Raw genomic sequence first — 26,304 nt, 5'->3', positions numbered from 1 at the left:
CAGAGGGGAAGGTCTCTGGGCTGTTCCCCAACCCACATGGTGAATCTCTGAGGCAAGAAAATCCGCCAATAAGCGCAGGACCCAGCAAGATAGAGGAGGAACTTTGTCACGCATGCTAAATGATGCCTGTGAAGTACTGTGGAACCTCAGCTCCCATTGAATTAAAAATAATGAAGGGTAGGTTCAGACCCCCAGTTCGTTAGATGCACACAGTGTGATGAAAATCACCCCTGTTCAGAGGGTTTGCATAAGGTACTAGCTGGGTCCCATTTCAGCCCTATTTTGAGGATGAGCTGGTCTTGAATGGTGCTGAGGCCTTCTCTGAGCTCTTTGCATGAGCTGAGCTTCACCCAGTACAGAATCAGTGTGAATTAGCAGCTTTAATTCAATAGGAAAGTCTGATGCCGTAAATACGGTACTATTGAGTGGCTTTGTTTTATTTATTTATTTATTTAAATCATCTATCATTCCTGCAGTAGTGTGACGTTAACTCCTGCTGGAAATGACAGTGTATGGCTGTTTGCCTTTCTATTCAAGGATTTCCATTGGCTCTGATGAGACCTATATATTCAAATGGCTGCCATGTTCTGTTAAGAATTTAGTATCATTACTAATCACAATATATTTGGACAAATGTAAAAGAACTTGCTATTTTGCCCAGTTATCATAACTGGATTTATTTTGAAACTATCTATTTTCATGTGTGTGAAGGGCTACAAGTGTTGTCTTATGTACTGATTCTTCAACTGCCCCATCTTTCTGAATTTTGTACCAAGACAGAAGGACTACAAATTTTGTATTCTGGACAGTTTACATTGATTTTACTATTCATGTATCTCTAGTCAAAAGGGCTTAATCACTTCTAAAAAAGAAATGATTTGTAGCAAATCTTGTCTCTTTGCATGGCTAAGGAGATGGTAGAGAGCCTGGGTTATTCTTTTCCTTTAGTTATTTTATGAAGTAATAACAGGAAATGGGTATGCATGATCCATTAATTATTTAAACAACAAACAAACCTTTTTTCATGAATCCTTATTACCCGTGAAAGTGGCAATAATTAATGCAATGCTAAGGTTGTACTGCTGTGCATTCATAAATCAGGTTGAATGCGTGCTAATAACTTCCCCCTTTTGCACATGTATTACAATGCAATCTTTTAATATCACATAAAATTTCTCTGATGCACAGTCACATAGATGACATTTAGAAGGTCACACTCTATCTCTCAAATGAGACAATCTAAAAGTATTACTTTTTTTCTTGCACCCTGCAGTGAGCTTTGTGCATCTATCTGGGATATGTTTAGACAGTTTTAAAATATATTATTGGAAGTGTTATTTGTATCTCTCCATTTCTAATGTCAGATGCCTAATTACCAGGATTCAGGATGCGAGAAAAATTGAAAGTAATATTTTAAAACATCCCCAGAATAGCTGTTCTATATATAAAAATGCTTTACAGTCTGATATTGGAGCATCTTTCAGGGCTAGAAAAAATGCTATATGTTGTATTAGTAAGCAGAAGAATTGTCTCTTTCCATTGGTTTAAAACTTCTTTCCAGATCCTCTGGTGGAGTAAATCAGCATAGCTCAACTGAAATAAATGCAGCTACATCAATTTACACCAATTGAGGATTTGATCCTCTTTGTCTAGTCTCGAGGAGTCATGATATATTAAACCTTAAATTTATCATTGAGACAGGACTGATTATTGCCTGTTCAGAATTACTCAGTAAAGATTCTAGGAGTGGAATCCCACATTTGGAAGAAAGAAGGAACCATTTTTGTAGAGTTTTTGTTTTAATGGTGATTGAAGGCACCCTGATGATTGGAATGTAAGGAACAAAATGGCCCCTTGCTAACTCCTGTCTGCCTGCAAACCTATCAGGCTGTGGTTACAATCTGTGGACTTTGACAAACCTCATATGTGGGTTGGAAACCCAGAAGATGGAGCCAGAGAACAACATTCAAGAGTAGGGAACAGAGAGAGCTCGCCAGTGCCAGTCAGGTGTAACTACTATCAATGGGAAGACAGGACAGTGCTTTGGCTGGTAACTCAGCAGAAGGCAAAGTTTAAAAAAATAAGTCAAGTTGGTTTAGGTTGGACATTAGGAAAAACTTCCTAACTGTCAGGGTGGTTGAGCACTGGAATAAATTGCCTAGGGAGGTTGTGGAATCCCTATCATTGGAGATTTTTAAGAGCAGGTAAGACAAACACCTGTGAGGGATGGTCTGATAATACTTGTCCTGCCACAAGTGCAGGAGACTGGACTAGATGATCTCTCGAGGTCCCTTCCAGTCCTAAGATTCCATTAAAATATTCCCAAGTGAGGTGGACTGGTGGGCAGAATGAAGCTGAAACAGTTAACACTGGATTTATGGTTGCTCAGGCAATTGTGGTGGGAGGGCTCAGCCCAACCCTCCCCTCCCCCCCCCTTTGTTCCTTTGTTCCAGTGGCACAAACCAGCTGTGAAGCTGGCAGATCTGGCCCTCTAAGAGGGAATCCACAGGTGACATGCTGTAGTGAATCCAGCAGAAAGGGGGAATGACTAGTGTCCCTGTGCTCTGTGATCCCTTGCTGCTGGATGGTCCCCATGAGGCTATGGAAAGATGGACATAAGCTAGAGCAGCCTATAAATCTCCAATTTATGTCTGAGACGGTTTCAACCCCTGCCAGCCCTAGCATTGCAGGAATGTGAAGGAGGTTAAAGATTACCATTACACCCCACCTCCCCTAGTCTTGCAGTGAGCACAGTTCAGACAGGATGAGGGATATGGTCCACTATCCCTATAAACAAATATTGTGCTGCCAGTGCCAAATATAAGTGGCATTTAATTTTAATCCATCCTGTTGATGTAACCAATGGCTAACGAGGGACTGAGTGTTGATGATACCATACATACTGTAAATAGAAGAGCTACATGTTAACATAGAAACCATGACACAGCATGCCTTCACCTCCACCTGAAAATCACTTGCTTGTACAGAGTCATAAAAGTGCCATAACAATATAAAATTGGGGCTAAGTGTCCAAAAGTGTGGCAGCATGAATACTGCTTCTCATATGACTATGGCACCACATAGTCCTCTACAGCTGGGGACACCATAAAAAGACACGAGCTATCCCATCCTTCTCCTCAGGAATACAATGCTCATCATCATCATGGTTGAAAGAGAGCACCCTGTGTACTGTTGCTGCGGTGATTTGCTAGGTGTCAAATCCTACTTACTGCAGATGTGTGGAGCCCTCCATGCCTGCCATGGAACTTCTATCTTGTGTCACTAGGGCAACCTATTATATGTAATGTATACAGATTGGGTGAGGGAGGGAAGGGAGACATGATTTCAGATGTGCCAAATCTCCAGCACCAGTGTGACTCCCTGGATAGTTGCACACTGAGGCCAGTGGATCTGCTGCCATACAGATGCACTAGCTACTCCTTCGATAGAATAGACAAATCGGGGCCAGAGGAGAGTAGTAGCTTCCCCAGAAATTTAGAGATTGCATAAATAAATAAAGGAAATACTGCGTTTGAAACAGAAGTTTGTTTATCTCACTTTATTAAAAGTGGACAAATTTAGTCATGGTACAAAATTACTCATTTTTTTGAACATGAATAAAAATAATGACATATATTCAAAAAAATGTTCCAAATGATCTTTACCCTGGGTTTCCCGAAATGAATTCCTCTGCAACATCTGCAAGCTGTCGCTTTTTCCCTTGCATACATATAAAATGTTATCTGTGCGTATATGTAAAATCATACAGCATTGGAGGTGTGATTGTCCCATTGTGGATCCAAGCCATGTTTTAGCATAGCAGAGAGCACTGAAACTACACTCACAGTGTTGGTTGCTGGTATCACCAAAATCATTTTCATCCACATCATCACTTCAGAAAACAGCTGACATTTGGTTTGGCTGAGTGAACTGAGATATTTATGAACTGACTTCAGTGATCTTTCTGTAAGCTGACAGTTGGCTTGCAACAGATGAAGCTGAGTAATCAGAAAATCATAGATGAAATTGGAACCATTCACCTGAAGCAGGCCATGAACTTGCATATTTGGAGTTATGAGAGTTTCAAGATTTTGAATATTTTGGTAGCCTTTCTGTTCAAATATTGATTGACTAATGGACATTGTAAAATCAGTTACTTTGAGGTAGATATACATACAACATTCTTTTGCTGCACTGGGTTCATCTGTGCCTGTTTGCAGTTTCTTGAACTTTTATCTTTTATGCTGACCGTCTCCAACTTGAAACTTTTCTGGGGGATTTGCTCCCAAAATAAGTTCTAGCTTTCATCTGATTGGATGGACTAAGGTAAATTAAGTGTCATTTTCATAAAAGATTGGCCTTCTGTTGCTGAAATGTCTGACACTTGCAGAGTTTTGGACATACCATCTAGCACATTGAGAACTTTTCAAGCAAGTTCAATACCAAAAAGGAAATTCAACTTTCCATTTGAGTTGTTACACCATCAGTTTGAGTGCTCATTTCAGGACCTTTTGTTGCATCCTTTGCAACCTTTGGAGATGCTCAAAGCGCAAGGTAGTTCTTAGAAATTGAAGCCAGTGCTTCTGCAGAGAGTCCACTTTTTTGGACAGAGGATATTGATGCTTGGCAATGTATTTAACACTTCATATTTAATGGGCTGAAATGTAATATTTCATTTGGGTGATTTTAAATTACATTTTGTGACTTTTTTGTAAATAGTTTCAAGGGTAACTATTAGGGTTGTATTATTTTTAAAAAGTCCCGGCATGCCAAATTCAAAGCATGTCGATAGCAATGAGTTATGTAGCTCATGCGGTCTAATTGTTACGCCTGATACTAAGCCTGCCATATTAGCACGACCCTCATAACGTCCATGATAGTTGCTGAGCCTCTGATTTAGACACAATAGTATATCTTTAATTATTGACACACATACCTCTGCAGACGTACAGGTTATATTGTACAATCCAGTGAACTCTTCATCAACATTCATGTCATCATCCACATATCACATCCATAAAATCACTTGCTCTTTGATGGAGAATTCCGTTGTTTCAGCTACCATAATTATAGACCACTTTCCAGGAAATTTCTCAGAAATCTCCCTCCTGGATTTAAGACTCATGGTTTCCACTATCTCATTTTGAATAACTGAATTTATCTTGACTCTTTTTTTCAATTATATGGAAATATCAGGATTATATTCTGCCTGCAGACAAAACAGTTGAACATAGTTGCAGTCAAGCTGTCCACATAAGGGTGTATTTTCAGCTTGTTCAGTATAATGGCCCTGAAATGCAAGTCCTCGTATGACAAGATAATGTATGCTACTTAGTATTTTTTTATTAGAGTTGTCTAGTTTCTTATGAGAGTTTTGAAAACTTAGCATATCACCAGCATTCATTGTGATATTTTGAAGACTATCAACTGCTTGGTGGTGACACGAAAAAGCTTTTAATCAGCCATGATTTTATTTTAGCACCTTGACAATATACTTTTGGTTTTTGTATTCCATTTAATCACTACCATTTTTCTGAAGGGCTGGGGTTAAAAAATGTTCTCTATACTCCTGCAGGCCTGATATTGGACCATACAACAGTTCTACTGCCAATCTGTGGTGAAGTAAGGCATAACCTGGTGGCTGTGCAGCAGCACTAATTAATGGTGGATTGGGTACCATTGCACTCATCAGTACTTTTTACCTTGTACTTGTGTGTGAAATTCTTTGCACCAAGCCAAATTAATCTCTGACTAGAGCTGGTTGGGAATTTACCACCAGGATGTGGGAAAGCCAGGTTCAAGTCTCTGATCTGCCTGATGCAAACAAGGGACTTGATCGTGGGTCTCTCACATTGAGTGTCCTAACCATCCGGCTACAGAGCCAGTCTCTGGCTGTCTCAATCTCTCCTGATGGAGCAGTCCTACTGTGTATAAATAATTAAATATTCACTGGCCAACGTTCAAGTCCCTGGTCTCAGTCAGGCAGAGGAGGGATTTGAAATATGGCTCTCACATCCCAGATGAGTGCCCTAACCACTGGGCTATTGGATATTTTGAGGTTGACTCTTCCTGTGTGTGTGGGTTGTTGGTTTTTTTTTTTTTTTTTTTTTTTAAATATACAAAGGTTTCAGCTTTGTCCCAGTATGGAACCTAATGCCAAAAACCTCAAAATTTTTCACAAAATGGAATTCTTGTTTTCCAGCCAGCCCTAGCTCTGACTGGGTGCCATCCTACGGAGCAATCACAACTTCTAGCTGGCAGCTTTTAAGATAAGTTTTTCATGTTAGTTGCTACAAACTTCTTCATTTTGCACATGATACAAGAGCCTATCTGGAATATAAATCCTCATGCATCAAGGCTTATGCCAACCTAGAACTAGTGTGGGGGAGGGGCTATAAAGAAACTTTCCTTGTACGCAGGTTATTCTTGCATCTTCACAGAAGCACGTGGGACTAGCCACTGTCAGAGTTAGGATACCACATTATATGAACGTTAGTGTGACCCCATGTGTCAGTTCTGTGTTCCTGTGCATATAGCCCTGAATTAGGAACTTTGGTTCCAATTCATCCAGTCATAACTTGGACATGTAGTGGAGTGTGATGGCTGCAAAAAGATTGTTGTGGCTCCCTTATCCCTGGCTGCTTGGCCTCGGTAGAAGTTAAAGCAACAGGGAATCTATTCTAACTTATGAGCTTTTACCACCAGGGATCATGCATAGTGGAACCTGGCTTCATGACATTCCTGGCACACCCACTGTCCACCCAGCCCCAAACAGGTTCCCTTCTCCCCTTATTATACTGAGGAGGTGGGGGACAGCTGGCCTAGGAAGTGGCTATGCCACCTACATCAGTCTAAAGCTGTCAGAAATTTCCCTATGCAGGGAAATTGTCCAGTACAAATATCAAGTTGGCACACAGCAAGCTTAAACCATGTTATCTGGTGGAGTAGAGAACCTGGGCTGTTGAGCCTTATCCTGCATCTACTGAAGTGATAGACAAAGCTTCCATTAACTTTAGCAGTGCAGGATCGGGGCTGTATGAAGTGATGCACGTGAGGAGATCAATTGTTGTATATTAATATTTCAGTAGTTTGTAAATGAGATTGTAGGCCTGTTAAGAAAGGAAAAGCTGTACATTCTACATGACAGTATTTCTGACTGGCTTATAGTTTTAAATGAAATCTGGTCAAGTAAATCAGCAGTTTAATAGGATTTAAAATGGACAAATGCCATCTTAATATCAACCGGATGAACACATTGCTATGGAATAGGCACATTTAAAAACATACTTTTTTGACCATAAAAAATCATGTGCCATGGTCCCTATTTGCAAAGATGGAAATGCATGCCAAAGTTAGGTTATGTGTAGTTAGTCAGGGTAACAGAGCTAATCTGTGAATAATGATCCAGTATATCAACCTAGTAGGTCCTTCTGACATCTATCATTGAACCCTACCCAAGATATTTGAAAGTAGAACATCAAAAATGAATGTCATCTGACAGCAACCAGATCCCTACCAGAGTTAAAATAGCCTTGGACATGGAGTTCATGATGTGCAATACGCAAACGGTACATATCCGTTTACTGTGGGTGTTGTAATGGTGAGGTTGTTTGAACTAAGTCCATGCATTACATTATTTCAATACCCAGCTCCTGGGTCATAGATAAAAAAGCCTACATTAGAAAGCTGCTTCACCTAAATTATTTCATGAGTCATAGCAGAATGGTTGGATTTACATAAACTTTGATACTCATTGTCCAAGCTTCATACCGTACATAACAAAGATACACATAATTTAAGTTGGGTAAATTATCTTCTTGCTGCTTTGACCCAGCTATAGTTTACAGATCTATACTATGCACCTCTTTATATTTTTCATTTTGTATTTGAGAATGTTGTGTTACATTTGTAAACTTATGTAATAATGTGAAAATGGTGCAGACAGACAAGAACACTTTTTTTTGTTTCACTTAAACATGCCAACCCCAACTTTTGTATACTAAAGGATCTGACAATGCTGTCATTACTGTGGCAAAAGTCATAGTGATTCAGTGGAATTTTTCACTGAATAAGGATTGTAAGATATGGCCAAAAGGTGTAGAAACAGCAAAATATGGCGTATTGCATAAAAGGACGGACAATGCAATTCTATTTGAGTATGGCAATTTTCTGCAAAGTTAGTCAGTAAAAATGTCATTATGGGGTTCAATGTTTGTTGTTTTTCTGTGACTATCTAGTTATTCAGTCTACCAATTTTATCATTTTTTTTGGTCTATCTAGTTGTATGTAATCCCATCTTATTCTACCTAGTATCTAATCTTATTTATCTTAATCTGGTCCAGATATTCAAATCTAGCTAATCTAATTTAACAGTATCTAAAATCTTATCTAATTTTACCTAATCTTTTCTAATTAACCATTTCTATCTTTATATCTACTTATTGTAATCTAACTATTCTACTTTAATTATGTATCTAAAAATCATATGTATTTGATTTTCTCTGTATAATTTTTCCTGTCTATTTAATTTATCTGCCCATTTGCAACAAACTCCTCATGGTAGCTGCGTGTTCTCATTTATTATTTTATTTTATTTAGTATTTGTATTGTAATAGCACCTAGCAGCCCCATTGTGCTAGGCGCTGTACAAAAAGGTGTAAAAGGATGATCTCTGAGGCTTTTTATTATTTCCATATCAAATTAGCTCAGTTTACAAGTAAAAAGGTGGTTTTCTGAACTGTTAGTAATGCAAGCTCATCCTGACATCTGAAAGTCTAGCTGAATTCTTTCTAGCTCTCTCACCAGCAACCCTAACAATTCTGCAATTGAAATTTAATTAACAATTCTGTGGATGGTGCATGAGCCAACAAAGAATCCTACTCATGTTCCTGTAGGTGTTAAGCTTCTGCAGTGCTGACAGGACTAAAAAGGAGCAAAATCTTATTTTTGTCAGTTAAGTGATAGTTATGACTTTAAATACATACAGGGAGCAGAGCTGTTCAGTTAGAAGGTGTCAAAGCCACTTTTTAGGTGATAACTTCAAGTGAAAAATCTAATCAATTAGTAGTAAATTATTCAGAATATTAGAATACACCTCTACCCCGATATAACGCGACCCAATATAACACGGGCTCACATATAGAGCGGTAATCCCGGGGCTCCGGCAGTGGGGCTTGGGTGGTGCTTTAAAGGGCTTGGGGCTCTGGCTCCTACGGGGAGCCCTGGGCCCTTTAAATCACCTCTGGAGCCCTGCCACCGCTACCCCGATATAATGGGATTTCACCTATAATGCGGTAAGGATTTTTGGCTCCCGAGGACCGCGTTATATCGGGGTAGAGTTTACTACCACCATACCTGCTTCCTACCTCTCACTTTCTCAGGACTTGTAATATCTTGCTGTGTATTTATATGACTGTACTTTGACAAAGTTAAAAGAATGCTCTACAGGTAGCTATTTAATTCTGGCCCTTTACACAACCATCCTGTATGCTGAATGAGGAAGGGGCTGTCTCATTTTAATGCAGGGCAGGAAGGGTTCTTGACTTAACCTGTTCTTAAAAACCTCCAAGGATGGGGATTCCACAATCTTCCTTGGAAGCCTATTCCAGCACTAACTTCCTTTATAGTTAGAAAGTTTTTTTCTAATATCTAACCTAAATCTCCCTTGCTGCAGATAAGCTGATTACGTTTTATCCTACCTTCAGTGGACATGGTGAACAATTGATCACCATCCTCTTTAAATTATCCCTTAACATATTTTAAGACTGTTATTAGGTCTCTTCCCTTCCCCGCCTCACCTCCCATCTTCTTTTCTCAAGACTAAACATGCCCAGTTTTTTAACCTTTCCTCATATGTCAGTTTTTCTAAAGCTTTTTGTTGCTTTACTCTGGCTTCTCTCCAATTTATCCACATCTTTCTTAAAGTGTGGCACTCAAAACTGGACACAGTACTCCAGCTGAGGCCTCACCAATGTTGAGTAGAGTGGGACAATTACCTCCCATATCTTATAAATGATACTTCTGTTAATACATCCGAGAATATTCGCCTTTTTCACAACTGCATCACATTGTTGACTCAATTTATGATCCACTAAGAACCCCAGATCCTTTACAGAGCACTCCTGCCTAGCCAGTTATTCTCCATCTTGTATTTGTAAATTTGATTTTTCTATCCTAAATGTAGTACTTTACACTTGTCTTTATTGGAATTCATCTTGTTGATTTCAGACCAATTCTGCAATTTGTCCTGGTTGTTTTGACTTTTAATCCTGTCCTCCAAAGTCCTTGCAACCACCCCCATTTTGGCATTATCCACAAATTTTATAAGCATAATATCTTGCCAATGAAAATATTGAATACTACTGGGCCCAGGACATAGTCTTGCGGGACCCCACTCAATACACCCTCCCAGAGAACCATTGATAACTACTCTTTTGAGTACAGTCTTTCAATCAGTTGTGAACCCACCTTAGAGTAATTTATCCTAGACCATATTTCCGCAGTTTGTTTATGGGAATGTCGTCGGACTGTGACAAAAGCCCCATTAAAATCAAGACATATAATGTCTTCAGGTTTCACCTTATCCACTAGGCCAGTATCCCTGTCAAAGAAGGAAATCAGGTTGGTTCGGCATGATTTAGTTCTTGACAAATCCATGCTGACTATTACATATTGCCCCATTATCCTCTAGGTGCTTATCAATTAATTGTTTAATAATTTGTTCCAGTATCTTTCCAGGTATTGAAGTTAGATTGACTGGTCTCTAATTCCCTAGGTCCTCTTTGTTCCCCTTTTTAAAGATATGTGCTATGTTTGCCCTTCTCCAGTCCTTTGGGACCTCCCCATCCTCCATGAGTTATCAAACATAATCACTAATAGTTTGGAGATTGCTTCAGCAATCTTAAATACCCTAGGGTGAATTTCATCAGGCCCTGCCAATTTGAATACATCTAACTTATCTAAATAGTCTTTATCTTGTTCTTTCCCTTTTCTGGCTTGTGTTCCGTTCTCCTTATTGTTAATATTAACAGTGTTAAGTATCTGATCATTTTTAAACTTTTTAGTGAAGGCTGAAGCAAAACAGGCGTTAAAAACCTCAGCCTTCTTGATATCATCATCATCATTCATATGCACAATGGGGGGAAATTAAAGTTGCACTGGCAACCTTAAATCTAGCTTTTTCTCACTGGTGAGTGCTTGACTTTGCAAGCTAAATAAAATGTTCTTTGAACACAGGTTTTGTGTATGTAATTATGTAAGGTTTTTTTTTTTAAGGAAAAAGGTGAAAACAAATTCTTATATATACAACCCCTCATCATTAGCAGGGTAAGAAACCTAAATCTACAGCACGTAATCGATCACTTGAGGTACTGGATTAACTAAATTAACTGGCAGCTGCTGTTTTTGTGGTAACATGGGCCTGGCTATAGAATATTCATGTCCAGTCTTCCAAAATTTTCCTGAGGAACACAAGTGAGAGCTGTGGTGATTGTGAACATATTATAACCTAGCAAACCTGAGTTGTTATGGAACAAAAAAAAGGCACTTCTCTAGCCTCAGGGAGTCACCCCTGCAGAATTAAAATGGAGATATTATAGCTTCTCAAAAATGGTTGCAAGAATCTATTATAATGAAAAAGTTAGGCAACCGAAATATATCAACTCCCCTTATAATATCAACTCCCTTTGTAATAGTGGATATAATAGATCAACTCTCCTTATAATAACAACTTTCCTCTTAAAGGAACTCAAAACATTTTTCAGACTTTACATATATAAAAAACATTTTACTCATCACTGAAATGCATCCACTTGTAGATTGGCACCCCGTAACTATAGAAATGAACAGCAACACTTGTGTTTAATTTGAACAAATGCTCTTTTCTTTTTCTGAAATGCTGCTGGATTTATGGAAATGAAATCTTGGCTCTGCTTCTTTTTATGGAGTGTTTTCTTTCCTTCCAGTGTAAACAATTGCTCATAATCAATCTCCCAAATGTTAAAAAATATAGCAAGCATGATTACACAAGTAAATATTGAAGCTTTAGATTTCATGACTGTAGTGGAGTCAGTTAAGGCTTGAAACTGTCTCCTGTGTGCTCTTCCCACAGTTAGAGATGGTTTTGCATTGCAAATCTAAATACTTCTCTCTTGTTGTTTAACATTGAGCAGAGTTCTTTCTAATGTATAGTTCTTCTTGGAGAGTGTCCTTGTGGGTGCTCCGCTATAGGTGTCTTGACACCCAAAGTGGAGCACCCACAGGGACAACCATCTCAAGGAACCTCAATTACCGCACAAGGTAAGTAACCTTCTCTTCATTACCTGAACCAATATTTTTTCTTCTTATCTTTAGGTCCCAATCCAACTCCCATCCAAGTAAATGGGAGTCTTCCCATTTACTTTAATGGGAGTTGGATCAGGTCTCTAAGGCTGTATTTATTTATTTTTTACTGAATTTATGTATATAACTTCTGAACAGAGGTAGGCAGTTGAAAATCAGAACTTGAAGGAAGTAAATAAATTGAAAGATTTTTATTGCATGAGTTTTCCACTGAATTAATGTGTTATCAACCAAAAAAGCATAAGCAAAGTCTGACGTTATATAGGCATTGGAAAAGATATAGGGATTCTAGAGTAAAAATTATAACAGCCTTTTGAAGATCACCTAACAGATTAATTACTAGTAAAAACTTGAGCTGTACATCTGCCACAGTGCTTAGATTTTTCTCACAGATAATGAATCATCTCACACAGTTTCCCCCAGTCATCAGTGTTTGGTGCCACACTACACTGTCACCCAGTGGCATATCACATCATGTGTTTTTAGATTTTAAAATAACATGTTTTCTTTGTGCATGTTTCCTGCAGGAATTCCATGTGACTTGAATTTTAATGTAGCTAATAATTAATGTGGACAATTTTACTTTGTTTTCTACTGATTGAGAAAAATTATTTCAGATTTTTTGGGAAGTCTAACGCCGTGTGTGGCAAGGTGAATGTGATCTATTATATTGCATATGGAGAGACTCAAGCACACATACAGCCTTACATTAAACCTGTTACTTTAATTTTGATTTTATCTAATCTTGAATTAGAGTTAAGCTGCTTTTTTCCACTTAATTCATAATTAATTCATAATCAGTGCTGAGTTTCAGAATAGCTGTTTATGTATGTTTCAAGGCAGTCAAAGTAATGTTAGTGACCCTTAAAAGTATATTGTAGACATTTCATATAGGTATTTTTATACATTTTTTTCCAGGATACCTTTGTTGCTGCTCCAGATTTTAAAAAGGCTTTTTTGCATAACTAAAGATTCCTTCACAATGTTGATTGTACTTTTATGTAACCTTTTTTACATGTAAAGAGAGATTTCATACTAACCCTTTCTGTTTTGTTTAGGGAACAGCAGTTTTACAGCCTGGAGTCTTACCAGCTCTCCCAGGTAGGAGCCCATTTAGTTGATTGGTTTGCTAATAATACTATTTGTAATCCCAATTTGCCAAAAAGGTGGGGGGGGGGGAGGGGGAGAGAGAGGCAAATTGAAGGCCAAATCCTGCAGTCGGTAGGATTGTGGACCATGTAAGGATTGTACATTCAGGACTGAGTTTCTTTGTGGGAAAGGATTCCCCCTGCAGTTGGTTATTCTAGTGCAGTCTGTATGATTTACATTTTGTAAAATATATTAAAAACCTGTAGTGTCTTCAACTGCTGTTCAACACAAGGCATGGGTTCACAAACTTGAAAAAAGTATTTAATTTAGAGGTTTGGTTGCTCAAGTGCATTTCCTACCAATACAATCAATAAGGTCAGGGTGTATGGTGAAGGCTCCAGTAGCATCCAGAGTAAACTCAATTCACATGCCTTCCACCCAAACTCATTCATATCCCCAGGCACCTGAAGACTCTTCACCTCCACAACGCGCTTTCTTTCGCTGCGCACATAGAACCATTCATAATGTACACATCCAAGTCCTCTAAATAACATTCAAATGCATAGGGCCAGATCCTCAGTAAATCAGTACAGCTCCATTGTGGAACTACACTGATTCACAAAAGCTGGAAAAGAAGCTACAAATCTGGCTCACAAGATTAACTAGGACCTCAGGTTATTTAGGTAACGACAACTTGTTATGTACTTTTGCATGGAAACTGTCTTACTCTCCCTAAGGTCTCTGTCTAATTTACCATATTGTTCCAGCACCTTCTCTTTCAGAGAAAGGTATAACACGATCTAATGGCTAGAAGATGAAGCTATACAAATTCAGACTGGAAATAAGGCGTAAATTTTTAAAGGTGAGATAATTAACCATTGGAACAATTTACCAAGGGTGGTGGTGGATTCTCCATCACTAAGTATTTTCAAATCAAGATTGGATGTTTTTCTAAAATATATGTTTTAGGGATTATTTTTGGGGACATTCTATGGCTTGTGTTATACAGGAGGTCCGAGTAGATGATCATTATATTCCCTTCTGGCCTTGGAATCTATGAATCATCTCGATCTCTGATAAGATTTCATCTTTATCTTAAAAGAGTACAGTCAGTCTGGGGTATGTAGCACCCCCACATTGTCTTCAGTGAAGACAGTTGCAAAGAAGTTATTTAGCAACTCTGCAACATCCTTATCTTCCTTAACTGCTCCCTTTACTTCCTGGTAGTCCAATGGACCCACTGATTTTTGTCCCAGGTTTCCTGCTTCTGCTATACATAAAAAACAAAACAAACAAAAAATTGTGTTTACATATTTGTTTCTCATTTTATACCATCTATCCTACTTCTAAGGCTTTAGCAGCTGGATTTTATGAGATCATGAGTAGATTGATTCCAGAATGAACAAATCAAACCGATTTCTTAGCACCAGAAAGTCTTTCTAATGAAGATCACTTGTTATTGAAATTATTTGCATTATGTAAGATGGAGATAATTCATTTAGAACCTTATGGCAAGTCTTGTCCTCTGTTACTGCAGTAAAATCAGTGGAGTTACTCCAGGTTTATACAGGTGTAACAGAAAGCAGAATTTGGATTGCTGCTTCTAATTTTGTCGTCTTTCCTTCTACTACCCAGTCTTCTAATATTTAGCAATGTTATCCTAAACAAATTAGAGGTCTACTTTATGACGGAAATGTTTATAAAATAGAAAGAATGAAGTTTAAATGACTTAAGGACTAAAATTCAGCAAGGCCTCTCATTTGTAGTTGCAATTTTTAGCTGCAATATTTGGGTTGCCATTATTTCAACCTGCAAATGAACTATAGGTTCAAATAATAGCACATAGACTACTTACTCCCTGATTTTGTGTGCAGAGGAAGTAGTCGTCTAAGTACCAGTATTTGTACTTTCAATATTTTGCAGGAGTATAAGATATAGGTGTAAACTGCATCTTCAAAAAGGATCACTTGATTGTGGCAACTTGCACTTTTTATCTGTGGTATATTTTCATCTGGCGAGTATTTGTATCTCTAATTGCCTGATTTGTGCCTGCTGTCAAGTAGCTAGAGGCGCGCACACACACACACGCGCGCGCACACATACACAGATTTGTGCTTACAATTAATGTGCAGATTTCCTGGGGGCATGCTGAGCCAGCAAAAAGGGAGATCACCCTTCTTGAAAAAATACATCATACTTTTGGCTTTTTTATATAATAAGCACTAGAACATTTTATTTAAGCAAATAAGCATTTTCTTACAGTGATGATACTCAGAAGTTATGGAATAATTCTAGTGCATGGCAGGAGGATATAATACCAAGGGTTGGATTGTTACTCTTGTTAGTAGTATCTTACTCCTTGAGTAGTCACATTGAAATGAATGAGGATACTAGGGGCAGGTCTACACTACGGGGCTAAGTCGACCTAAGTTACACAACTCCAGCTATGTGAATAACGTAGCTGGAGTCGACGTACATTAGGTCAACTTATTGTGGTGTCTACATTGTGCTAGGTCGACGAGAAACTCTCCTGTTGACTTCCCTTACCCTTCTCGTTCTGGTGGAGTACCGGAGTTGACGGAGAGCAATCAGCAGTCGATTTAGCGGGTCTTCACTAGACCCGCTAAATCGACCCCTGCTGGATTGATCGCCATGCGTCGATCCCCTGGTAAGTGGAGACAAGCCCAAAGAGTACTACTTAATGTGAGTAATGGTGTAACAATCTATCCCCAAGTAATTTAAAAGTCAAATGACCACTTCAGCAGAACAAAAACAATAGTGGAATTATTAATGGGACCATAATAATATAAATGCATGTAATGAAGCTGGCAAAAGGAAGAATATGCTGTGGTTTTGCCTCTGAGTATATTTCAACATGTTATCTTTTAGCAAAGAAAATGTAATCATAATGAGAGTATAATGGCTGTATCTACAGGAAATGTTTGCTCATCTAAGCAAAGCAAATCTAACAGTACATTATATAAACCCACTGATGTAGTTCAGAAGTTCAAGATGTTCATGAGATGAAGAATTCTGCCATAATTTTAAAAAAGTATGCATAAAGAAAAACCTTGTTGGAATTATAATAATTTTTGCAGCAGAGAAAGTGTTTCACTTTATTATAAATGTGCCACTAAGAGAAATTTATTTGAAAATTTACAATCTTCTCCCTGTTATCCATCTGAATACAAGGAAAATGGGAAACAGATGCAAAGCTCTCTCAAAATTTACAATTAAATATTCACCTAGTGAGAAAATAGATCTTTCCTTTAAAGGATGAGAAGATTTGAAAGTCATTTACACAAGCAATGATGCATGGCAAGAATATTAATTGAAAATGGATCAATATAATTCATCTGACAGAAAGAAGAAGAAATCAGCAAGATAAAGAAAAGTGGTGATTTGAATGTAATAGTGGGCAAGATATAGAATGTGTAATAAAGGTTAGAAAATGAAAGAATGGCAAAGGAAGGTAAGAACACTTTTATAAAAGTCCAAACAATTTTTTTTTTAATTCTTCATCTACCTTTTATTTTCTTAGCCTCCTTTGTGATATCTTCATCTCTTCTACTTTTTTATAACTGCATCTTTGGAATTTCTTCTTAAATTCTATATAAGAAACCCACAACTTCTTTCTCAGTGTCTCCTCTTTATCAATCTCAGATGTTTCCTTTTAAAGTATTGTCTTTGTATTTGCAGACTCATTAAATGTAACTGTACCTGATGTGTTGCAATGCTTTGGAAAGTAATACTGTCAGGATATCTTGCTTCCTTCATCTTTAATCCAGGTCACGTGCTGAAGGTCCCTTGTTATCCAACCGTATTCAAAGAATTGTATCAGGCTTAGGGAGTCTCATTAGAGCTTGCCCACATTTCTTTATTACATATATTTTTTATCTCCGTTTTCATCCCCTGCCTTTAATTTGCTGGTGCCAAACTAAAGACCGTCTCTGACAAGGAGTTTTGAGAAAATCACTTAATTTGAGGTAACTGATCTAATGAATTGGCCAAATAGGCCATGCAGACAAAAAGCCATGGTGCAAGATGTACACATTCATATGTATAACTTGTGGGTGTAACTGCATGCACAACTGTTACCTGAACATGCAGCAACCCAATTAGTCACATGCCTGTTTCTTTGTGCATCTTAATCCTCAGTTTACATAAACAACTGCACTAACTATGCACATAAACACCTTGCACAAATGCAAAGACTTCTTTACAGTGCTATGAAGTTCTATGTCCTCTATACAACATTTCTTTTGCTAACCACTTCGGTTTTGAATAAACAACTGGAGTTACATGTTCAGCTACCAGTGGCACGAACACAATAGGTTAAACATTTCTCAGTTAATTACTAGTGGTTACATATAGTGAACAGTAGCTCCATTAGCTTAAAAGAAATGTGTTTAATTCTAATAGCAACTCAAACATGCTGTGGAAAAAGTGTTCACAAATATGTCCATGAATAACACTTTTGTTCAAATGTCTTTCAAGAACTGCTACTAAGTGCAAAATAACCTGGTGAAATGAATAATTTAATTCTGTTTTAAAATCATGTGTTGCATCTGTCTTAAAAACTTCAGCCAGGCTGAGCAGAATGAGATGGAAGTAGACTTCCTGGAAAACTTGGTGCTGCTGGATTTGCAGGACTAAGATATCCTGAACTCCATTATGGCACTGTGATAGTATCCATGGGAGGGCGCAGAATGGAGCTGTTCCCTGTAGGTACATGTGTGCTCAAGTAAGCAAGATGCCTCCAGGAGCCAGTAGTGCCACCACAGAATCAGCTTTGAAGGAGCAGCATAAAATCCCTTCTGATTAGGGCAAGCTCTGCTGTCAAGTGCTGAAAAGGACAGGACAATATTCCTTCCACCTCCCCATCAACTAGCACCAACTACTAGCAACAGCTAGCACCAGTGGTGACTCTAGCCTTGCATAGGACCTATGTATTGGGACAAAGTTGTGGTGGCCTCACAGTTGCTACCACCACTTTTTACACTCATAGAAGTGGGACAGAATTTTGCCTTCATTTTTTAATTGACTGTGCAAAATCAGGAACTTAATTAAAACCGTAGCAGATAATCCCCCCTAAAGCAATGAACCTGAATATAATTAGGCTTCATCATCATTAAAACTTTTCCATTTCTTGTGTGTGCTGTTCCCTTTTTTAATCTTTCAAATGATCAGTGTAATCTATATCACTACAGAGCTTTCTCCATGTGACAACTTCTTTGCTTGTTATACAAAAGCTGCATAAAGTTGACTTGGAAATGTTCTGGAGGATGAATAAGGGAATAAAGGCAAAACCGTGGAATGGAATGCACTGAAATGTCAGGATGCTAATTATGAACATGGTATCTTGGTTAAATTGTTCTTATGTAGATAAAGAACGGAAGAGAGAAACCCAAGACAGCTTAAAGTAATGTATATAACAGAGAGAATGAGTGCTGAAATTAAACCAAACTATCTGGTAATTTAGCTCTTATGAAGAAGAAGAAAGAAGAGGCTTTTTAGGAGCACATCTCTTACTGCAGAACTGTTCAGCCTCATTCCCCTCTCCTGAAGCTAGTTACTGGTGTACCTTCATTGATTTCAGAGGGGTTATTCCTGACTTGGATCACTGCAAGAGAAGAATCTGCCCCATGGTGACTTGGTGGCCACTGACAAGGCTGAAGGTAATTTATAATTCAGGAAAGCATGGCAGGAAATTTATTGTCAGTCCTTGAGGTGGGGAAGATACAGTAGATTGTAATATTTTATTGGACCAAAAAAGGATTATATTTTGAACATTGTCCACAGTTAATATGTCATCCTTAGCAGTGATAGAGATTTTAATATAGCAAAGTTTTTACAATGAGAAATTGATTAATAATAAATAGTCTTCTGTCCTATGACTTACTCTTGCTTGACTGTACTGAATCTTATGCGAACACAATTAAAATTCCTTTTGAAAAAAGAAATGAGCTCATAAAAAGTGTAGATAAACTGATACAGAATTTTAATCAGTTTATATATTTTATTTAAGGGCTAAATCTTAGCCTGAGTGCACATCTGAATAATGGGATCTGCGTTTGGGTGAGAAGGGAAGGAATCCTTCCTATAACACCATGGGCACTTGCAGAATCACTCAGTGGCTGCTATTTCATCTTCAGAGTAGAAATAGAGCCCATCGTTCCTAATCCCTGCTCCGTGGGAGTCAAAGGGTGATGGAACTGTGACTACACAGATAAGCTCCTCTAGTAGTCTCCTGCCTCTATTCCCCACCTGCCCCAGTTCTCCTAGCGCTGAGATGCCGGGAGCCTGCAGATCTCAACTCTGTGGTGCACACAGATGCAGACTCTTGTGTGCCAGCATGGTGTGGGCACCAGGGTTTTTCCTTTAAGGAAATCCATTCTCATGACCTACGTCCTCAGCCTACACAGATCCCCGACTTGGGGTGCATCAACATTTTTACAGCAGACACATTTAATGCACTTTTGAAAATACATATGTCAAATAGTGCACCTAAAGAGAGGCACCTGAGATAGGAAACACTGAAAATGCCAGCCTTAACGCCTTCCAAGGACTGAAGAACTGGACCCGAGAGGGTTCATCAGCATGGGGAATTTTATATTCTTTATATATGATAGGGACCCCTGCCTGGCTCTTCCTGGCACCACAAACCACCATAAACTGTTTAGACAATATCATGACTATGGGGTGCCCTTAAAAATGTGTACAGTTTTGAAAGATTCTATCCTATCTGGAGAAATTCCCCATTATAAAGTTGGGGAATATTTCAGAGTATGGCAAGATCTCTTTAGAAACAGTAGAAATGTTTGCAGATGTCTGCGCATTTACGTGCCATAGATACACACCCAAAGTTCCCCCCCCCCATCCTCAAAAAGTCACAATGGCACAGTGCTTTGGGTGCTCTATTACGTAAGGTAACATATCTCTTCAAAGAAAGAGATGAAAGAGTTTTCATCTAATTAAGTGATGTGCTGAGCATATTTAGGTGCCTCATCTAGTTTTAATGCAGCAAGAAACACAACTTTATCTCGGAACTTAAACTATTTTCCTTTTCTGTAGGTAATGACTTTTCCAGACAATCAGGCAGTCTAGACATTCAGACCTTGTTGCCTACATTGTGAATGCAAACAAGGAGCTTCTGCACATTCCTATTCAGTGGCCATCACATAGGTGGCAAAGTTTGAAAATTTAACTTGTGAGGCTCAGTTTATAATATTTGTACTTAAACCTCCATAATCTCTCATTTATTTTTATGCATTATCTACTTAAGTACATACACAGCAAAACGTTCTGCCTATTGAAGAGTTGGCACAAAGGACTGACTACTGACATGAAGCTACAAAGCAGGCCAGCCAGCCATTTCAAATGTTGATTCTTTTTGTCATAGCTGCAGGAGCTATATGAGTACAATTCTATGGATAGAATCAGGACCGGCTCCAGGGTTTTGGCCGCCCCAGGCAGCCCCCCCCCCCCCCAAAAAAAAGCCGCAATCTGCGGCGGCAATTCGGCACGAGGTCCTTCGCTCCGAGCGGGAGTGAGGGACCGTCCGCTGAATTGCCGCCGAATAGCTGGACGTGCCGCCCCGCTCCGAAGTGGCCGCCCCAAGCACCTGCTTCGTAAGCTGGTGCCTGGAGCCGGCCCTGGATAGAATCTATGACTGTGGACTTGATTTTCACAAGAAAAATGCCTTGGAAGGGTACCAATTCTTTGTTCCATATTGAACATTTTTTTTCCTCTTAGCATGAAAAGTAAAATGTAAACAATTTTCTAAATGAGCTAATGCATTTGAACACAAGGCATGGCAGAGTCAGCCACACTGAAAATGGACATCACCAAGAACTGTTTTTAAAAAACAAAAAAACCCCACATCATATGAAGTTGCTTGGCAGAAGAGCTTGGTGATGGAAAGGGAATGCCTGTCATGGAGATGGCTGCTTCAAATTCTGGAAAATTTACCTTCTCAACCAGCTCCTCTGATTCGCTGCATTTTGTGTCCTTGTGCCTATAACCAAGAACAGGACATACCATATGTGTGGCTCTAAAGAAGCAGGAGGACATCACATCCTGTCTCAATAGACAATGTATTTATTTTAATGTTCTCCATTAGCACAAGCAGATGTAATATGGAGTTCAAAGCCTCATGAAAAGAATCCACATGAAATTCCACAATCTACCTTCATCAGTCACCAGATTAAACCCAGTGGGTAACATCAGCCTGACCATAAATGGATTCAAATGTTTAATTTTAATTGTTTATTTTCTCTTTTTGGTTCTTTTGTACAAATGTCAGGACAGAGTCTCTCCTTCCACAACTCATAGAATGTTGCTTAAAAGTCCCCCTGCCCTGCTGGATGATTCCTATTGAATTGCACTGAGTTCCTGATTAAACTCACTCAGCTCAGTTTTGTGATGAAGAGGAAAATGAAACTAATTACACTGCAGTTAAGAAACATCTGTGTCTGTCTCCCCTAAAAAGTTGAAACTGTTATTTGCATAAAGTTTATTACAATGTCTCAAAGATTCACAGAGAAGCACATTATAGCCTCTGGGAAGCTAGAGGAGGAAAAAGAAAACCAATCACAATGAAAACGTAGCTGGTCATTACCAGGAGGCCAGATTGTGAAACCCTTTTTCACGCTAAGGAATATTTACTCATGTGAGTATTTCCATTGAAACCAATGCGACTGAGTGAATAAGTGCTCACCAGGGTGTATAAGAGCTCTATAATCTGGCCCCATGTGAGGTGTGTGGGTTTTTTTCTTTTTTTCTTTTTTTTTTTAAATCCAGTTCCTCAGTATTAGATACTTTTTAAAATGTGTGTTTGTGTCCTGTGATTATGGAGTACATACAATTTGTGTGCACAAGTACTGTAATGCTGAGATTTTTTGTCAGGCTGTGTACTTGTGAAGTATTTGTTTACTACCCTTTAATCTGCATTCATATTTGACTTACATCATTTTTGTGTTGCTTCGATTTAGCATGTTCCGTGGTTATTCAGCTTTGTTTGACAGTCGAATATTGAGAGCCCTGTTTATGTTATATAATTTCTTCACGGTGAGGGTGAGATGTTTGGCTATTTTTAAACTGTGTCTCAGAAACTCAGTGGCTCACCTCTTCAAGGAATCTTCATAATTTTAGGAGGTGAGGATAATTCTACACCAGGTACCAAATGCAGTCTCCTTCTGCCAAACTGAACACAGTGCAGCTGTTCTGTCACCAGTAGTGTGGTATTCAAAAAAAAAAAAATACAATACAATAAAGGGCATAATCCTCCGCCCTTACTTAAACTGAGCAGCGCTTATACGCACAACTAGCCCCACTGGGATTATTTGAGTAAGTGCAACTCATCATGAGTAATGGTGCCCACAATGAAAACTGTAAAGAAAACAGACTCTGTTCCACATTGCCTAAATAGATGTCATAATAACAGTCTTAACAGGTTATATAACTTGGAAAGTGGTATAAATCTGATGTATATTTCTACATCTGTACCATATTTAGCAGTTCTGGATTGATGGAGAGACGGTCTGGATAATCTACTTTTCTTGTTATCTCAGACTTCTGTGATTAAATAAGACAGTAAAACTCTGAACAATATTTCATCGAAGCAAGTGAGGGCTGGATCCAAACCCACTGAAGTCAAAACCTGTCCCTTTCCCCCTCCAGGACTGGCTCTAGGCACCAGCAAACCAAGCACGTGCTTGGGGCGGCACAATTCCAGGGGCGGCATTCTGGGAGGGTTTTTTTTTGTTTTTGTTTTTGTTTTTTTTTGCTTGGGGCAGCAAAAAACCTAGAGCCGGCCCTGCCCCCCCTCTATTTGTTGCTTATTCATTGCATCATGCCTACAATTCAGTTGTTTTGGATCAGGTGTGATGAGACATTAATTACAGCACCAAGGTTTGGGGCTAAACTATTCCAAAGACACAGTTAGGGTTGCAGCAGCAGCAGCAATTCACAACTTTGTGTGTGATTCTGTCCCTCTGACCCACACTGAGTAGTATCTTACTCTATGAGTAGGCCCATTGATTGGGTGAGTAAGGATGGCAGATTCTGACCTGTGGAAACTTTTTTGGGGGATTCTTTGTTCCAAAGAAACAACACAGAAGAATTAATTTATATAACAACAATTACAAGATGAGGATTTCAATGAACTGAAAAAGGGAGCTATTAGAACAAAGACATCCAATGACAAAAGCAATCTTGTGTTTTCTTACCAATGATTTTTTTTCCAGAGTAATTTATTTGGAAACATTGACTGTGAATGCGTGGGCACAGCAGAGAGCTAATACCAATGAAGGATATTTAGCATTAATGTGCAGATTTCTCTTTAAAAACAGGTGCTTCTTCTGTCATGGCAGCTTCTGGAGCTCTGAAAGTACATAAAGGGCACACTCTGCAAGCTGGTAAGTATAATGAATTAAGTTCTGTGTGTGTGTACATAAAAGTGTGTAACTTTTTTCCCTTAAAACAAAAGATTTTTAAAAGTGATATTTAACAATGATATTTTCTGATGTGATCCGTATTATGGCTTATTTTTTCCATTCAATTTGCAGATGAATTAATATTTTGTTAGAAACGGCATTGACAGGTGGGATAAGTTTAGAAAAGGCAGTGACAGGTGGGATGTGTGCCAAAGCACAGGCACTAATCCTATTCATGTCAGTGAAATGCTGCCAATATTTTAACAAGGGGCTCCCACAAACATTTTCCACCTTAGCCTGTGATAGATCCTATATACTGGCGGCGAGGGCCATTTAAAATATACGTCACTGTAAAAATGAAGGAGTGAGGAGACAAGCAAGGGCAAACAAGCACATTAAGCTGGAATATTTGTAGATGAAAACCTAATGCAAGTATATTGATAGTATAATATAGCCCTCCTATTGCAAAAGTTTGATTGGGAGAGTGTGTGAAGATTCTGTAGAGGGAGCTGGGGGTATTCTCCCTGGGGTATGTTTTGAAAACACTTGTGATGTGGTGCAACATGGTCCATTCCAAAGATGACAAGCAGAATCTGGAGGGGTGGCTTAAGCAATTTCCAGGGAAGAGGCGAACTCCATCCCAGGCAGGGAAATCATCCTGCCATTCTGGTGGTGGAACTTTAACAAGGGCCTTCCAGGAGCTCCCAAGATCAACCTCCCACCCCTCACTGAATCATACACTCAAGGCTTGATATTGCTCCTACTGCAGTTTATGGCAAAACTCACATTTATGTCAACAGCTCTCAGTTGAGAACTTTTAAAACTGTGTTAATTTCCTTGCAGTTGTTCTCATTAGAAAATATGAATGTCTTCTAGTTGGCATGTATTTAGATCCTCAATTGTTTTTTCGCATTGTTATTTAGATTGTGCCTAGAAAACTGAAAGAAAGCAAATATGTACTTTATTATCACCAGTCAATTTACTAGCTACAATAGGACCAAATATGTTGGAAATTTTTCAATGTTCTAGGTCCTAAAGGTGGTTTTGGGTTCATGGCACCACCTGCAGAACTTGGAACTTCTAGTGGCCCTGAAGAACCCGGTGAGTAAACAGAACTTCAACCAATTACATCAAAAGGTAGTAAATTCACTTAAATATATCTACACTTTAAAGAAGAATTCTTCTGCCTACCTAGCTATCACCTTTAAGGAGGGTGGTTTTACTATAGTGACAGAAAAACCCTTTCCATCATTTTAGTAAATGTCTACACTAGAGCAGCGTAGCTGTGGCTGATCCACTGTAACATTTGTAGAGTAGACACACAGTGAGGGTGGTGTCTGTTATATTTCATGGCATACAAACAGAGAAGTTAGATAAAAACATAAAATACTCTTGCTGGAATGTTACAACATATACTTTCTTATAATTCAGAATGATAACATACAAGACCCCCAAAACAGAGAGCAACAAAGCAGGCTGCTCCCTAAAACAGAGACACGCAGTTCATCCTTCCTTACTCTAGGCCAGGGATCAGCAACCTTTGGCACACGGCCCACCAGGGTAAGCCCCTTGGCGGGCCAGGCTGGTTTGTTTACCTGCCGCGTCCTCAGGTTCGGCCAATCGCAGCTCCCACTGGCCGTGGTTCGCCTCTCCAGGCCAATGAGGGCAGCGGGAAGTGGCCCTGGCCAAGGGATGTGCTGGCCGCCACTTCCCACCGCCCCCATAGGCCTGGAGCGGTGAACTGTGGCCAGTGGGAGCTGCAATTGGCCGAACCCGCAGATGCAGCAGGTAAACAAACTGGCCTGGCCCGCCAGGGTGCTTACCCTGCTGGGCCACGTGCCAAAGGTTGCCGATCCCTGCTCTAGGCTATTCGTTGGAAGACTGACTCTGATCATATGCTCCACTACAGAGCCCCCTGCCTGCAAGCAGCACCAGGAAAATGCCTGAGAATTTAATGTGATAGATCACAATTTTCATTACATCACAGTGTCTGCAAAGGGATCAGAAACATGCTAACAGCAAGAGAAAAGTTTATGCCAAAATACTGCCCAGAAGTCTCAATAAAGCATATCATTCCCCCCTGTGCCCTGAAAACCATCCCATCTTCCTCCTTTCTATGTGATTGTTGACTACACCATCCTTCCTGTCCCCATAGCTTGCAGTCTTGGTTGCAGAATCTCTAATTCTTCTTTCTTTCTCCTCTCACATAGAGGCAATTGCCAAATCTTGCCAAATTCTTCTCCCACAATATCTCCAGAATTCAAATGTTCCTTATGGTCTGTTCATGTCCAACATATAGCTCCCACCTTGGCTACTTGAAACTCCTATTCCTTAGCCCCCTCATCTTCCACCTCCAGTTAATCTAGAAAACTGCTACCAAAATCATCTTCCTTTCACGTTGCTCTGACCATCCACCCCACTTTCTAGAATCTCTTTGCTG

General features: G+C 39.1%; 1 protein-coding gene across 1 annotated transcript in view; it reads left to right on the top strand.

The window, feature by feature from the left end:
- Positions 1-26,304, top strand: part of DOK7 (docking protein 7) — a 101,333-nt gene that overhangs the window by 63,062 nt on the left and 11,967 nt on the right. Inside the window, exons 8-10 of the mRNA XM_034772337.1 lie at positions 13,398-13,440; positions 23,781-23,846; positions 24,894-24,965. Of these exons, the coding sequence (XP_034628228.1) occupies positions 13,398-13,440; positions 23,781-23,846; positions 24,894-24,965 (181 nt within the window). The remainder of the gene's footprint in view (positions 1-13,397; positions 13,441-23,780; positions 23,847-24,893; positions 24,966-26,304) is intronic.

The sequence above is a fragment of the Trachemys scripta genome, chromosome 5 (assembly GCF_013100865.1).
Source record: "Trachemys scripta elegans isolate TJP31775 chromosome 5, CAS_Tse_1.0, whole genome shotgun sequence".
In the NCBI taxonomy this organism is placed as follows: Eukaryota; Metazoa; Chordata; order Testudines; family Emydidae; genus Trachemys; species Trachemys scripta.
Note: the sequence above shows the minus strand (reverse complement) of the source record. Positions and strands in the feature narration are given on the sequence as shown.